Source organism: Artemia sp. Qi Xiang Cuo, chromosome 12, assembly GCF_049724085.1.
Source record: "Artemia sp. Qi Xiang Cuo chromosome 12, ASM4972408v1, whole genome shotgun sequence".
Classification (NCBI taxonomy): Eukaryota; Metazoa; Arthropoda; class Branchiopoda; order Anostraca; family Artemiidae; genus Artemia; species Artemia sp. Qi Xiang Cuo.
In genome coordinates this window covers 48,837,024-48,854,231 of record NC_142805.1, presented here as the reverse complement: position 1 = coordinate 48,854,231, position 17,208 = coordinate 48,837,024, and the positions used below count along the sequence as shown (strand labels likewise).

Below are 17,208 nucleotides of genomic sequence, written 5' to 3'. Positions count from 1 at the left end.
TATCTTTAACAAAATGTCTATCTCAAAATTTTTATCAGATAGGTTTTGAAAAAGAAGGCTTGGGGAGGGGGAGGGGGCTAGCTGTCCTCGGATCTCTTTTGACTGTTAAAAAGTGAGTTCATACTTTCAATCTCCAATCAAATGATCTCTCTCTGAAGTTTATACGAGCATTTTTGTCATACAAACAATATATACCCCTGAGCATAAATTACAACACTCGTCCTCGGGCCCTAGGGGGTTGTGACGACACCAGAGTTTTGTTATCTTACTTTTGAGAAATTTTTAACACAATGACTATCTCAAAATTTTTATTGGATTCATTTGGAGAAAAAGGCGTGGGGGGGGGGGGCTAGTTGCCGTCCAATCTCTTTAACTCAAAAAACAACTAGAAAATTAAATTTAGAATCAAATGAGCCATCTCTGAATTTTTTAAGAGCATCCCTTCAATAAGAACCATATATTCCCCCAGGGCATAACTTAGAACACCTGCCCTCGGGCCCCGGGGAGCTGTGTTGACCCCTGAGTTTTCGTTATATGGTCTTTGAAATATTTAAAAAAAAGTTATCTCAAGGTTTTTATCGGATGGGTTTGAGGGAAAAAAGGCGGAGGGGGGGGGCTAGGTGCTCTGTAACCTCTTGTCATTCTGCAAAAACGAAATAGAGCTTCCAGTTTCGAATCAAACGATACCTCTTTCAATCTATTACCACCATCCCTTTTATAAGACCCTAATATACCCCTAGAACATAACTTACACCGCCTGCCTCCGGGCTCTGGGGGGTTGTGTTAACACCGGACTTTTTGTTATATGCTCTGTGAACTATTTTTAACAAAATAGTTATCTTAAAATTTTTATTGGATGCATTTGGGAAAAAATGTTTTTTTTTGGGGGGGGGTGGTTACCCTCCAATATCTTTTGACGCTTAAAAATTGAACTAGAATTTTCAATTTCCAATCAAATGAGCCCTCTCTGAAGTTTATACGAGCAATCCTTCCATAAGAACCATATATGTCCCCAGGGCATAACTTATAACCCTTGCCCCTGAAGACTGTGGGGGGAGTTTCCTGCTCAATCATATAATTTTCAGAATTTTCAACTATGTTGAACAAAATGGCTATATCAAAATTTTTATTGGATGTGTTTGGGGAAATGGTGGGCGTGGAAGGGGTGTCAGTTGCCTTAGAATCACTTACGACTATTAAAAAGGGAACTAGCCATTTAAATTCCCAATCGAATGAGTCCTTTCTGAATTTTATATGACATCGTTGTCTATACAAAACTTTCTATGCCCCCAGGGTATAACTTAAAACCCTTGCCTTGAGGGTTGTGGGAGAATGTCCTCCTCAAAAATATATTTTCTATCTGGAAATCAACTACGCTGAACAAAATGGCTATCTCAAAATTTTAATTGGATGTGTGTTGGGGGAATGATGGGCGTGGGGGGGGGCTAGTTGCCCTTCAATCACTTTCGACTATTAAAAAGGGCACTAGCCCTTTGAATTCCCAATCGAATGAGCCTTTTTGAAGTTTCTACGACAACGCCTTCTATAAAAACCTTATATGCACCCAGGGTATAACTTAAAACCCTTGCCCTGAGGGTTGTGGAGGAGTATTCTCTTCAAAGACATATTTTTTTATCTATAAATAAACTACGTTGAACAAAATGGCTATCTCAAAATTATGATTGGATGTGGTTGGGGAAATGATGGGCGTGGGAGGGGGGCTAGTTGCCCTCAAATCACTTTTGACTATTAAAAAGGGCACTAGCCCTTTCAATTTTCAATTGAATGAGCATTTTTAGAAGATTATACGACAATGTCTACTATAAAAACCTTATATGCCCCCAGGGCATAACTTAAAACCCTTGCCCTGAGGGTTCTGGGGGAGTGTCCTCCTCAATAATATATTTTCTCTCTGGAAATCAACAACGCTAAATAATATGGCTATCTCGATATTTTGATTGGATGTGTTTGGGGGAATGATGGGCGTTGGGGGGGGGGCTAGTTGCCCTCCAATCACTTTAGACTATTAAAAAGGGTACTAGAACTCTCGATTTCCAATCGAATGAGCCCCCTTTGAAGTTTCTACGACGATCCCTTCCATATGAAGGGCCTCTGGGAAGAAAACAAATAATAATCATAAAACATTGAAGCCGTATGGCCTTTATTATAGGCAACGCTATAGCGTTGCCTCTGATATTATACTGGTTCTGGTTCTATTTTATACGAATTAGCACAATTAACAAAGGAACTTCAGATTTTTGCAAGGGCATGTGGTGTCTCCCTTGTACCTCGTAAGGTTTTTGTGATGGAAGTAAAGAGTAAAGGTAAATTACTGCTTTTTAGTATATGCAACATATATCTATAAATCTAGCTCGATTAAACCAACTCATGATATTTCCATATAATTGTAGAAGTTTTGAAAAAACTAGCCTTTTGCTGTAAATTCAAAATGTCTGTTTTGTGATACATGATTTCTGTTGAGTAGAACCACAATGCGCTTTATGACGTTTCTTACAGCAGAAAAATAAAGTATCTGGGACGTTTTTTTATAATTCGAATTTGGTCAGTCTCATACAACTTGTAGATTACTAATTTGTAACAAGTCGGAAGTGAAGGTTTCTGTGTAATGTTAAAGATTATAGACAAGCCTCAGAAACTCATATCATAGCTTTAAATTTTCTGTACTATAGGCAGAATTAACAGGATTTCTGGAGTTTCTAGTGTGGTTTATTAGTTCTTGATTTGATTAATATTAATTTGAATTTCCGTAATTAAAACTTTATATTACTAGCTATTTATAATACGACTGGTGTCACCAATGATGTGCCTTTCAAATCAGTCTCTGCTTGTGTTAAAACTTTCCAGTTGTGAAAAACAAAGTCCCTTCTTTTTTGCTTGAATTTTGTAGAGAATCTGAATTGTATACTAAAAATTATCGATATTATTGCTGATGAAAGATTATTGTGAGCCTTATAAATTAATATTTTATTTTCTGCAGGGTTCTTATGGAATTTAATGCTCCTAAGACAACATGACTGACCGTATCTCAAACAGTAGGCTGTACAAAAAGTGTGGTTCAATCCCGCGTCCATGGGCTCAAAGATTGTCCTTGTTGGCGAACCGTCTAGGGCCAATCGGAAAACAGTTTGACCCTGGTTGGGGTGGGAGTATGTCATAATGAAGATTTAAGGGAAATAGGAACTTCCTGGGAGGGTGTAAAGATAGAGGCTTTGAATAGATTAGGATGGAGGAGGAGCGTGCGTAGCTATGTTGTCTTCAGGCGGCTTGGTGCTACAGTGAGTTGATAGTAGTAGTAGAACATCATCCAGTTTTTTTGTGTTTTTTTTTCGTGGGTTCGGTTTTTTCAGTTAAGCGTTAGTTTTCAAAGAATCTTTAAATGCAGGAAAATATCACGAGTTGGTTTATTTTAACAAGTTTTGTAGATATGCGTTGTATATACTTCGAAGCAGTAATTTTTGTTCGGTTTGTGTTTCAATTCAGGTCTAATTCCACCAGAAATTTTTTTTTCTTCGAAGAACTTTCGTTCATCATGTCTGGTTTGATTGTATCTCTAACTCAGAAGTTAGTCGGTTCAAAGATAAGAATGTGGGATGATATTTGTATGTTTTTCGTTTTCAGTCTGAATGACATCGCCATACTAAATGTATAAGCTGATACGAATTGCACAAGCAAAAAACCTTAACTCAAATGTTAGCAGAACTAGCCCTTAATTCATGTATGTTATAAATAATCTTTTTGTGTCGTCCAAAGGAAAAAGTATGTCTTTTTCCTCTTTTACAAATGCTAGAAGGCTTGATCTTAACGCCTCTGTTTTTCTCTCCCCTCGACTTCCAAAGTTATTGATTGTCTCTAGTTCCACTGTAAACCTGACTCGACAAAAATATTGGCTGTAAATTACACATAACTTTCACCCTCGACTGTTTGGAAAACACTAAATACATTTGTGTATCTTTCCCTATGCCCGACCGAAATAAGTGAAATAAAAGTTTAAACCTTTAGTTAAGACAGTGAAAAAAATGCATGCCGACCGAAAGTAGTCCAGGTATTCCGATTTTACACCAGGAAATCTTCTTCAATTGGAATCTACTATTACTACCATTAACAACTCACTGCAGCACCAAGCCGCCTGAGGCCAACACAGCTGCGCACGCTACTCCCCCTACTCCCTAATTCCAGTTTATTTAAAGCCTCCCTCTTTACACCCTCCCAAGAAGTCCCAATTCTCTTTAAATCCTCTCTTACGACATCCTCCCACCCAATTTAGGGGCGACATGCTTTTCACTTGGCACTAGATAGTTGGCTGAAAAGGATGATCTTTTGCAATCTGTCATCCTTCATCCGCAAAACATGTCCCAAAAGTCTCAACCATTCTCTGATTATAGGCCTAGAAAGTGAAATAGTACCACATTTTTATGCTATGACGTCGGATAAAAAGGGGAGAATAGGGCAGAAAAGAAATATATCTTAAGAAAAACAAAATGCATGCATCACAAACACTGATAAAAGTAAATAGAATGTTTTGTCATCTATTTTTTTTTCTTTGTATAATCATACAGTTCCCCAATATTAAATGAATTATTGAATATGTAAAATAGCCCTTTCTATGTGTCTGTCTTTTTATCTTTCTTAACACTGAATAAACAACTAAACTGTTTTTTTTTGTTTTTCTCTCTCTGCATTCCCGGTCACAGATCCTTGTGGGGGGGGGATGTTGGATGTTTTTTGGATTAATACATCTTATCTAATCTAGAAACCTGTCATATTTATTGAAAGATTTTGGAATGATGAATATTGCTGCGGGCTAAACAATTTTCATAAAAAAAAATCGTGAAAAAGTCAAAGATGATGTCATGCTTATTTTAGACCCGTTCTGCCTACCATGGTGATAGAAGTGAGCTCGAAGAGGTGGAAGAACACAAACTTTATTTTTTTCCAGACTGCCAGTCAAGGGCTTATCCAAGATTTTGGTTGGGGGGGGGTATTTTTCGGAGGATTTACAAAAAAATTACAAAACGCATCAAAAATTTGTTCATGTGCATTTTTGTTACTTTTTTACGAATCAGGCAAACATTTTAGAGGAGGGGGGGGGGGGTTAAAACCCGGTAACTTCCTCCCCCCCCCCTTGGATGCGGCCTTTTTTCCGGTCAACCCAGCTAGTAAGTATATGGTGCCACGGTCTTATGAAATACCATGTAATTTTGGAATATTGTGTGATGCTAGAATATTCAAATTTGAATTTTCGACTTCAACAAAATAAAGTAAAATCTTCATTAGAACATAAGAACAAGACCAGAAACTATGTTTTAGCTGTTTCCGGACATTCTTTCGACATCCTTCACTACAATGAGGCATCGAGCACAGAAATGTCTGATGATTTTTTTTTTTTTTTTTTTTTTTTTTCACCAAAGTTTCTGATGAATAAAAAAAGCCAAAAATGTTATCTATAAAGATTTGAGCATAAAGAGGCGTGAAGGAGATTTTAGAGAAACTCCTATTTATAAAGGTTTAATTAAAAACATACACAACTTCTTATAATGCTCAAATTAACAATGTTGACTTTGAAATGGGAAATTTTAATATGAAAAGCTTTGGCTTGAGGAGAGGAGGAAAAAACAAAATTTTAGTTTTTCTAAAAAAAAAAAATTCTCCACAAATTGTTGTCAGTTAAATTTTATGCCCTGTTTTTCTTGCTGTCTATATCCCGGATCATCGGGATTCAGTCTTGTAAGCAGTTTTAAATGTAAAGGTACTTTGAAGTTTGTTTTATGGCGCTGCCATCCTCAAAGTTCACTAATGGCTTACCACATTTGGTCACTGACTTATTTTTTTTTTCTCTTTCTTGAAGGTCTAAACCATGGGAAACCAATTAGGGCTGAAACTAAAGTTATTCTTCAAAGGAAGAAACAAAATCAACGCCACCTACCAAAATTCTAAAGCTGCCTTTGTTTCCCCTTTTTTCCAAACTTAAAATTCTAATGCTACCTATGCTCTGCTTGTTATGTAAGGGTCATTTTCTGTAAGAAACAAAGACCCTATTATTAGTTCTTTAGGGTGTAGCTTGTTATTAACCTACAGTCGAGCAAACCCAAGTTGTTTATCATTATTGTAACATTTGTGTTTTATAACTGAACTGCTTTTTAATTTTCGTGGCGATATTCTTTTATGCACACTGTCCAAGGGGCTGCCCATTATATTTCGTAAGACATCAGCAATACTAAATATTCACTCTTGCCATAGCTCATGTGCCCTCAAGGTATCTTGGGTGTCTCCGGTCTGTACAAAGGGATCTAGTGTGTAATCTTTTGGGTACGTATCATGTTTCGTTTTCCTTTTCAGTTTTCACCATTTTTAATTAAAGTGGAGGCATTTTCATTTTCTCTTAATTATTATTTTGATTATACTTTACAGAATTGTAACATCGTAGCTCCATTGTGTCAATCTGTGACTAAGCCAATCTAGTGCTTATTGTTAACGGTGATGCTTGTGACTCGTGCTCTGTTTCAAACTGTTGTTTCTACTCTCTTGTACATCAGAGCCTATGAGAAGTTCTTGCCATTCAATCAGTTCAGGATCGGAATCAGATTTAGAATCCGACTATGAAAATGTTAAGCTACCAAGATCGTCCTTGCACGATTTGCGGAGGCAGAGTGCTGGGCATAATGTTTCCGGCGAAATGAGGTGATTTGAGCTTTGCATGAAAAACCTATGAGAGAGAGAGAAATAGTCGGTGCTGTCTTTGGACGTCGGATTTCGAATGCATTCGCCCTTTCGTAGGTTGAACCAAGTTTTCTTCCCAGTTCCGTCGGATGAATATTCTGCAGTATCCGGTAAGAAAACTGTGTTTCCACCTGCGGGAGATCTAAAGAATAAGGAATCAGGCGTCCAAAGAACATACAGTGCGTTGCACGACATTCAATATCAATGCATTACGGCGGTTGCAACTCCTAATAACGAGATAATACCAAACTTAAAATTAATATTAGTTTGTAATGTACTTATTAAGTATTGAACTCCCAAGAATTACTCCCTTGTTTAAGAAGTGGCAACAAGGTAAGTTTTAATTAACCATCAGTTGCTTATTTGACAAAAGATTTAATTGAACGTAAAGCATATATATAACGTAGGTGGAATAAAGCTACATCGAGCAACAGCTATTTCTTCCTGGTGGGGCGCACCACAAACATAAAATTGAGACACCATTACCATAAATGGTTTGATGGATATGTGAAATACTTATGCACTTAGAATCTATTCCAAGAGAAAGCAGAAATATGAAAGGTTGACCAAAGTTAAAAAAAAATCCACCCTTACTTTGCAGTAAAATTTTTATGTATGTCAGTATTTATTATATCGTAATAAAAAAGAGCTAATGACGTGAAGATCGCACGTTCACAAGTTTCGTTTTGGAAGGGGGAGTCCGGAAAACACGAAAAATTGGTGAATTACATGGGAAAATGATAGATCATTGAGATAATCAGAACAATCTTGAGATATTAAGGGAAGGGGGTACGGACCCACTTCCCCTGTGTTCGTGGTTAATGTGAAAAAATGTTGAGTTAAAGATACCTATACTTGACGATGCTCACTGATCTTTGTCAAAGGTGTTTTTAAGATAATAATGCCTATGTACCATTAAGGGTTTTGGCCAAATCCATTCATTTTATTATTTTCACAAGCCTTTGCTCTTAAGATTTCTAACATTTCATCATTTCATTTAGATAAGTTCATCAAATAATGAAATTGCTAAGTGCAACTTAAAACAAAAATCACCTTGTAAGGTACACAACAGAACAACTATAAATATATATTGTTTATCATATTGTCTCCTAATAAGACGAGACATATTGTCTGAAATAAACCATGCAACCTATACAAATACAATAGCACTGATCCCCATTGAGCCTTTCTAGGAATAAGTTACATTGTCCAAATTGTTATGCAAGCAAATTGTTGGTCTTTTCTTTGAAAATCGATAAATCAGTATGCTGTTGGCCCACCCCGCCCTACCGAAACTAAATTCCGCGTAAGCGTTATTAGAGTTGGTTCCATTATCAGCATCAAAACAGCTAATTAAAAATATATAGAAAGCCATGCTTACTAGAAATACTGGCAGGATTCCATATAATCAGAGGAATAATGACTCAATAAAATTGTGCAGATCATGAGCACATCGGATATAAGATTCCCGATCTAAATAAATTTCAATTCATGTACAAAAAAAGAAATATTTGGAAATCTCTTGCTAAAGTAATAATTATAAAACGAGTTCTGAATCACGTGTACCGCAACATCTGTAAATGGTGGGAATATTCAAATTGAAGTAAAATATCCTGTAATGTTTCAATAGAGTTCTGTATTCTATATGTGTTTGTTTGTTTTGTGTTTGAACATGAAGAATGTGTTTAAGGACTTTCAGACATGGAGATAGGTAATTTGGTTTTACCTATGGAGATAGGTAATTTGGTTTTAAAAAGGTAGCCTACTCATTATTTAACGGATTTTCCCTTTCTTAGTTGGGGGTATTAACAATTACTCTTAAAGAGCTTTAGTCAAAATTCACTGTCCACCAAGCGCCTTTTATTGGGATGGCATGCAACTAACTGTTGTATTTATGTCAAGTTACGAAAAGATAATTCTCTGTCCAAAAAAGTTTTTCGCATGAAGAAAAGATATGAGCCACATAAAGTAATTGAATTTAAAATTTTGAGGCTTGAATTAGAATTTGGTTCTACGTTTGAAGTTGACAAAGCTTTTTTGCATTCATGCAGGTATAGCTGGAGTATCTTGAAAATACATGATTTTATTTCAAAACATTCCCGAGTCCAATTGAATTGTTTCTTTTCAACTTTTATTGGAAAGGTTTAATAGTTGTACCATAAAGAAGCCTTAACTTGTTTACTTCTCTTACAAAATTGTAACCTACTTTCGGTGTTTATGCCATACCTACATACGTGATAGCCAAGATTTGTGAATGGTCTCTGGTTTTCTTTAATTTTTATTGGTACACTTGTACTATAGAAAAGGAAAGTTTAAATTCCAAGAAATTGGTTTGAAAAGCTTTAAGCTTCATTGTTTTGTTCCAAACTATCATCAAGTTTAATTTTACCCATCAAAAGTTACGCGCCTGAGAAAATTTGGCTGATTTTGGAAAAAAGGGGGAAAGACCCCCTAAATCTATAGAACCTTAATGAAAATCTTACCATCATTTTCAGCGTATCAGAGAACCATACTGTAAAGGTTTCAAGCTCCTATCTACAAAAATGTGGAATTTTCCATTTTTTGCCAGAAGAAAGATCACGGATGCGAGTTTATTTATTTTTTTTTTTTTTTTTTTTTTTTTTTTTCCAGCGGTAATCATATTGACCCAGTGGTCCTAGAATATTGTAGGAGGGCTCAACGGAACGGAAATTAAAAGTTCTAGTGCCCTTTTTAAGTGACAAAAAAAATGGAGGGCAACTAGGCCCCCTCCCACGCTCATTTTTTTCTCAAAGTCACCCAATTAAAATTTTGAGATAGCCATTTTTGTTCAGCATAGTCGAAAATCTCATAAATATTTTTTTTAGGATGACTTAATCCCCCACAGTTCCCTGGAGAAGGGCTGCAAGTTATGAACTTTGCCCATTGCTTACGTATTGTATTGGTTATTGGGAAGTATACAGACATTTTCTGGAAGGATTTTTTCTGGGGGGGGGGGCTGGAGGAGGGGGTTACTCGGTAGAATCTTTCCGTGGAGGATGTTTCTTTGGGGTAAGGGACATTTCTATGAAGGGGGCACCGGATTTCCAAGCATTATTTAAAAAACGATCAGAAATTAAATTTAAAAAAAACAAGTTTTTTCAACTGAAAGTGAGAAGCAACATTAGAACTTAAAACGAACAGAAATTATTACGTATATGAGGGGGTTCTCCCCAAGTCAATACCTCGCTCTTTACGCTAGAGTTTTTTTTAGTGCTTTCAAAAGAGCTATCTATTCTAATTAAACGGCCTTTGTGATTCAGGGGTTTGTGAATTAATTTTTTTTTAACTTTTAACGTAAAAGCGGGGTATTGACTAAGGAGAGTAACCCCCTCATATGCGGAATAACGTATATGTAATAAAAAAAAACAAGCGACACGGCTCAATAGTAATCGAAACTTTAAAAAACTGAATTTTAATGTCAATAAATATATCAAAAGAATGGGCTTATAATGCTGATTCTAAATATATAAATTTTATTAAGTTTAGTATTACTCATCAAAGGCTACGAGCCTGAGAAAATTTACCTGATTTTTAAAAGAGGGAGGAAACATCCCCTATAAGTGAAAGAATTTTAATGAAAACCACACCGTCAGATTCAGCTTATCAGAAAACCCTATTACATAGATTTCAATCTCATATCTGCAAAAATCTGCAACTTTGTATTTTTTGCCAGAAGAAAAATGTACGAATATAGAAGTTCGTTACGTAAGTTAACTTGTAAATTACGTCAGAACCAAATTTAGAGACAGCCATTTAGCAAAAGAAAAGTAAAATTTATGCAAATGTTGTTTACTTCTTCAATGACGGTGAGCCAAAATCAAAGCTGCATTAATTCAAAAACATAAATAAATTAAATAAAAAAACAAGTTTTTTAAACATAAAGTAAGGAGCGAAATTAAAACTTAAAACAAACAGAAATTATTCTATATATGAAAGGGACTGTCCCCTCCTCAACACCTTGCTTTTTAAGCTAAAGTATGACTCTTTCTCACAACTTTATTTTTTAAACAATAAAAAACTTTAGCGTAAAGAGCGAGGTGTTGAGGAGGGGACAGCCCCTTTCATATACGGAATAATTTCTATTCGTTTAAGTTTTAATGTCGCTCCTTACTTTCAGTTTAAAAAACTTGTTTTTTTATTTTTGTAACTTTGGCCGGTCCCTTCTTACAGATAGGAAAACTGTAATTACAAACTTTTATATCTTGTCCAGGTCAGATTATGGTCATAATTGACGATTTCACGATTAGTGTTCAGATTTAAGGCATAATTTTTTGAAACTAGAAAAGCTTCAAAAGCATACCATTAGTAGAGAATAGTTGGAGTAAATATTGTGTTGACACAAGTTTTTCAATATAATTTTCTTGCCATTTGTTTTTTTCCACCTCTGTAATACAAGTGAGACGTTAAAATAAAGAAAACCAATGTCATTCATGAATCTTGACTTTCTTATACATTTGTTTATGTCATGGCTCTGCTAAAAACATAAAATGAGATAAATTATTCTCATTCATGAGCCCTATTGAGCCCTAGTAATAGTGCTCAATTTGTTTTATCTACGAATATGACTAATGCGGCCCGGAGTATAGTTCTGCTCGCCAAGCTTCAGGAGTCTCTGTCTTGAAAGTAATGCTTGTTTTAATAATCACTGATTAATTGATATTTGACATTAGAGGATGACATCGAAAAAATAGAAATTTTTTGTATCATACAGGGCCTGTGCCCCATGTCGGGAATCACGGCCATAGATAGTAAATTTGCTAAAACCCAGTTTTGAAGTGAATGCTTTCAGTTTTGGAATACCGAGCTTGGTTTGAAATCTTAAGAAATGGCGCCGTGAAGCCTGATGTAGTAAATTACATGTTTGTTGGGGAGTTTGCATCAAATTGTTGAAATCCTTCTCGCGACTTTCTGCTAAGCGTAAAAATTGATGTTCTGTAAGACTTGCTGAAGAACGAGCTATATGGGGGTGATTCGAGGGAGTACAGAAATCGCCTTTTATTGTGATATCTTTATGCCTTGGTTGCTTTTTGTGAGAAGGACCGAATCCAGAAGATATGTTTATGGGTATTTTCTCTTTTTTTTTTCGCTGCTCGGCCCAAGTGATGGACGACATGTTGAATATAATAGGTAAGTGATTTTGTTTTTTTACTTACGTTTTTACTCACTAATTTTGGTACAGGGGCTGCAAAAGTTTTGATTTGGTCAGATAGTAAATAGGATGCCTAATGGGCATTGGAAAGCTTATACTATTTTGAATACGAGCCTGACCTTGGGGCATGGCCAATTATATGAAACGGTTATTCTCAACCCAAAGATTACATTTTCATAACTTATAAAGAACAGTAAAAGTAAGGTATTGAGGGTTTTCATGTAGGCATTTTGTCTATGATTTAAGAACGAAAAAACTCGAAAGTGTCAAAAATTGTTATTTCAATTGGTATTTTCCAGATAAAGTTATATCAGGTAATTCTTCAGCTAGGGGTACACGTGCAGAAATGACTTGATCAAAGTCCTTGTGGCTTTCGCCTACTCTTTATGAATTAAACTTAAAAAATGAAGTCAAGGGTTATAATAAGTCAAACTTAAAACAAATAAAAAATAATATGAATGAAATCCGTAATAGAATTTACGGAAATTACGATAGATGAGGAAGTCAAGCTAACATCAATCAGAAATCGTCAAAAGTAAGAGCGGATCACTTGCCACTCTCCTTCAAACCCCACACAGAAAATTTTGGCAAAGAAATACATATTCTTGGGCTTTTGACCCCCTCCTCCCTACAAAAAGATAAACCGACTTCCCCACTTTAACCTAGTGTCCAACCACATTATGCAATATTGTAAATAAGTGAATAAACATCAAATGGATCGACTCGGTCAGACGAAGTTTGCTAAGAATTTTCAATAATAACCGTTTTTGTTTTTTTTAAGGATTACATATATGCTCACGAAGAACGCGCCACCATGCAGCAATATGGCCTCCAGATAGGCCGAAACTAGGAATTTATATTGCAAACCGTTAGCTGCGGTATCTCGTAACCGTCGACCTCTTTGTTGAGGTAAAATTTGTATTGTCTTTTAAATAAGTCCTCCGACAATATACACCTACTGCACTTGAACTACTTAAATGTGATCATTGTATTTGGGGGTATTGTTTTAAAACTATGCAATATTGTTCTAAAATTACAACACTTTGCTTGCAAACTTTTCTATGCTAAAACCTCGACTTGCAGCTTTTTACTTGTTGAATTTTACATATTTAGAATTACCAGTTAACTATGGTTTGCCATTTAAAGCATTTTTATGAAATGTTTGATTTGTTCCATATATGTATGATACTCAAGTTCTCCTCTTAGAAGAGTGTTTTTGTCTTGGGGTTGGTATTTGATTGCCTCTTTTCTAGGCTCATGAATACCTGTTCTAGGATTATCGATTGCTGGGTGGAAGCGGCTTTTGAAGATTCTAATATTTTGTTTGAACTGGCGATGATTATTATAATAAGTAGCCTACTAGATATGTGTGCAGTAGGCACTTTTGTCATGATTGATGTTATTCAGAAATTTATTGAAATTTAATTTACATTGAACAAAATATCTGAATAGAATAACTCTTTACAACTATTTATAATTTGAGTAATTTGTTTTGTAGTTTGAAGACATGAAATTCTTCTTTTTAATCGATTTGATTTTGTTTATTTTCTTTGAAGTCGGCATTCGAACACACGTAAACACTTTGCACGATCTGCGTTGCAGTACACGAATAGCTTGGACAGAAATAAATCCGGCGATGAGATGCTTACTGGTACAGCCTCAACAATGATGCAACCCCTTGTTACATTAGCTCCTATGGTGCTGCATCCGCAAATGACTCAAGGTCCTATCGGACATTGCGTTTCAGCATTAATGGAGATGCCCACGTGCCCTGCGCTATGTGAGCTGAGGGCCCAAATACAGGAATTGTCAAGGTTTTTCTTTTATCTTCTTTCTTCTACGCTTATGGTGTTGCCAGAAATGGGGTTTAGCGGGACTCAAGTTTCGGGAAGGGGGCTTAGATAAGGCGAGGAATTTACCAATTATTTGATTTTATCTCCAACATGTCATTTTGTGTAAGAAAAAAATATTGATGGTTGGTGATTCGGGAAACAAAAGGGCTTAATCTTATCGAACTAAGGGGCTTCTAAATTGTTATAATTTTGGTTGTGTTCATTGTATTAATTAATTAAAAGTTTCTGTAACGGAAACATCTGTTATCCTCGATCAAACAAGTTTACTTATATAAGTTAAAGTAATGACATCAAGCATATTCTGAGTATAACTGTAAGCAGATGAATTAAATGTCATAAACAAAATATCTAAAGAAATGGATGAATTTTGGAGGTTTGTAGAGTTCACGCTGCAATAATAGGTTTAAAAATTAGTTTTAAAAAGACTAAGTTACCCGAAATTACGAATAAAGGAGTTGGAGAGGTGGGTGTGGTTAATGGCAAAAGGATTAGCTAATTGACAATATGAAACAAATGGACAGCTTTGCTTACTGAGGTGGTATTATGAGGCTGGAAGGTGGAATCAATGAAGATACGAAGTAAGATAGAAAAGGTAGAGCTTTTCGTTTTTGTTAAGAAGGGTGATTAGAAGGAAAAATGGATGCTACAAGTCACAGGAATAACGTTTTTTAAGCATGATTAAGACAGCTAGTTCACGTTTTACGGATGAATCGTTGGCTACTAAACTTTAGAGTATTTGAGAACCAATCTGAGGCGAAGCCAAACGCAAGATAGTGTTCTCGTATAGAGTGAAAAGTAGCAGTAGGGAAAAGTTAGCTGTACTTGGGATTTCATGGGAGGTATTAAAGAGGGAAAATAAATGGAATGGGGGAAGAAGAGAGCGTATGTAGGTATGTTGACCCCAGGTGGCCTTTTGCTGTGATATGTTATTAGCAGCAGCAGTATGACTGCTATTAATGTTAAAATAGTTCATTGTTCAAAACCTTTTTTTTTTGCTAATGTCCTGAACAAACAGGCTAAAAAGATTATTTACAAACAGGCCTAATATGGATTTAGGCCCACTCTTGCGTGTACATTTTGTCTGCCATAACATGGATGTTTCTTATAGATTTCGTCGTTCTGAAGTACTGCCGTTATTTATGGGAGCCGTGTGACTTCTCATAGTAATCTTTACATCCCAACTACGTAAACGAGCCATGCTTAATTGATTGATTCAGTCTGAAAATGATTCTTGAAATGCTTAGATCTAAGTTTTGGATTTTTCTAAAACGAAAAAAATTGTCAGTAAATGAAACTTTTTGGGCTAAAATTTCTTTAAAAAAAACGTGTAGTAGATGTAAAACGTCGCTTCAAATTGTTCTTAAGGTCCCTACGACAAGTCTCAACCTCCCCCCCCCCCACGCTTCTTTGGGTGTTGGTTTGGTTCGGGTTGATCTTCGTTGGATTAGGGACGATGAGAATAAAATATCCCTCTTTAACCATAGCTAAATCTTCGACACCTGAATTGTATTAAATGTTCAGGTTTAGGGCAAAATTAAGATCTTACCCCTTCATAAAAGTTTGATAATTCATTCATAACACATAAATAAAAAAAAAATGAGGGTGACAGGACTAGGACAAAGATTCATCTAAGTATACCGAAAAATCTGTTAAAATTATTATAAATTTTATATTATATTTCAAAAATAAACCTTTTTATTATTGGTTTTGATGATTAATTCGTCAGTGTTGCTTGTGGACAGGATAGAACATTGTATATAAATATAAGACAGTATGATCATTCCCTATCTCAACCATTATAAAAACCCGGACCGAGATGCAAGTGCTCCGGAGAACATTTAAACAACTATAAACATAAACGACATTCAATTTTTTCACGGATAGACCAGTCAGATTTCAAACAGTTCGTGGTAACGAACTGTAAGTAAGGAGCAACCCGGCTCAATGGTAACCAAAACTGTAGAAAACGGATTTTAATACTGATTTCAAATATATAAGTTTCATCAAGTTTAGTCCTACCTATCAAAAGTTACGCGCCTCAGAAAATTCGGCTGATTTTCGAAAAAAGGGGGAAAGACCCCCTAAAAGTTATGAAAATCACACCATCATATTCAGCGTATCAGAGAACCATACTGCGGAGGTTTCAAGCTCCTATCTACAAAAATGTGCAATTTTGTATTTTTTGTCAGAAAAAAGATCACGGATGCGTGTTTATTTTATTTTTTTTTTTCCAGGGGGATCGTATTGACCCAGTGGTCCTAGAATATCGTGGGAGGGCTCTTTCGAACGGAAATTAAAAGCTCTAGTGCCCTTTTTAAGTGAAAAAAAATGGAGGGCAACTAGGCCCCCTCCCACGCTTATTTTTTTCCCAAAGTCACCCGATCAAGATTTTGAGATAGCCATTTTGTTTAGCATGGTTGAAAATATGATAAAAATGTCTTTTAAGATGACTAAATCCCCCGAAGTCCCCAGGGGGAGGGCTGAAAGTTATGAACTTTACCCAATGTATTGGTTATTGGGAAGTATACATACATTTTCAGAGGGGATTTTTTCTGGTTGTGGGGGGAGGGGAGTGGATCAGGGGTTATGTGGGAGGATCTTACCATGAAGGAAGTTTTCATGGGAGAAGAGACATTGCTATGAAGGGGCGACGGATTTCCCAGCATTATTTAAATAAAGATCAGAAATTATATATAAAAAAAAAAAAGTTTTTTAACTGAAAGTAAGGAGCAACATCAAAACTTAAAATGAACAGAAAACATTACGTATATGATTGGGTTCATCCCCTAGTCAATACCTCGCTCTTTAAGCCAAAGATTATTTAGTACTTTCATAAGAGCTATTTATTCTAATTAACGGAATTTGTGATTAAGGGGTCATTTTTAAGGAATTGGAACAAAATTCAAACTTTAGCTTAAAGAGCAAGGTATTGACTAGGGGGCGAACCCTCTAATATACGTATTAAAAATATAAGAATATAGAGGTTCGTTACGTAAGTTAATTTGTAAGTTACGTATATTTATTACTAATAAAAACGTTCGTAAATAAAATTAAACAGGTTTCGAGAAAGCCATTTAACCAAATAAAAGTAAAATTAATATTCAATTTTTTTTTTTATTTTTCATGTACGGTGAGCCAAAATCAAAACCTGCATTAATTCAAAAACGTTCAAAAATTAAATAAAAAAAACAAGTTTTTTTAACTGAAAGTAAGGAACGACGTTAAAACTTAAAACGAACAGAAATTATTCTGTATATGAAAGGGGCTGTCCCCTCCTCAACGCCTCGCTCTTTACGCTTAAGTTTGACTTTCTCACAACTCTATTTTTTTTTATACAATGGCAAACTTTAGCGTAAAGAGCGAGGCGTTGAGGAGGGGACAGCTCTTTTATATACGGAATAATTTCTGTTCGTTTTAAGTTTTAACTTCGTTCCTTACTTTCAGTTA

The 17,208-nt window shown here is 35.6% G+C and overlaps 1 protein-coding gene across 8 annotated transcripts in view; it reads left to right on the top strand.

The window, feature by feature from the left end:
* Glut1 (Glucose transporter 1) overlaps positions 1-17,208 on the top strand; it is a 148,827-nt gene that overhangs the window by 62,836 nt on the left and 68,783 nt on the right. For 4 of the 8 annotated variants that reach the window (XM_089098289.1, XM_089098288.1, XM_089098292.1 and 1 more), the window contains exons 3-5: positions 6,430-6,699; positions 11,860-11,886; positions 13,465-13,722. The exons of 2 other annotated variants lie outside the window; for them this stretch is intronic. In XM_089098289.1, the coding sequence (XP_088954415.1) occupies positions 6,560-6,699; positions 11,860-11,886; positions 13,465-13,722 (425 nt within the window). In that variant the 5' untranslated portion in view covers positions 6,430-6,559. The remainder of the gene's footprint in view (positions 1-6,429; positions 6,700-11,859; positions 11,887-13,464; positions 13,723-17,208) is intronic. 2 more of the 8 variants (XM_089098290.1, XM_089098293.1) reach the window with 2 other exon arrangements.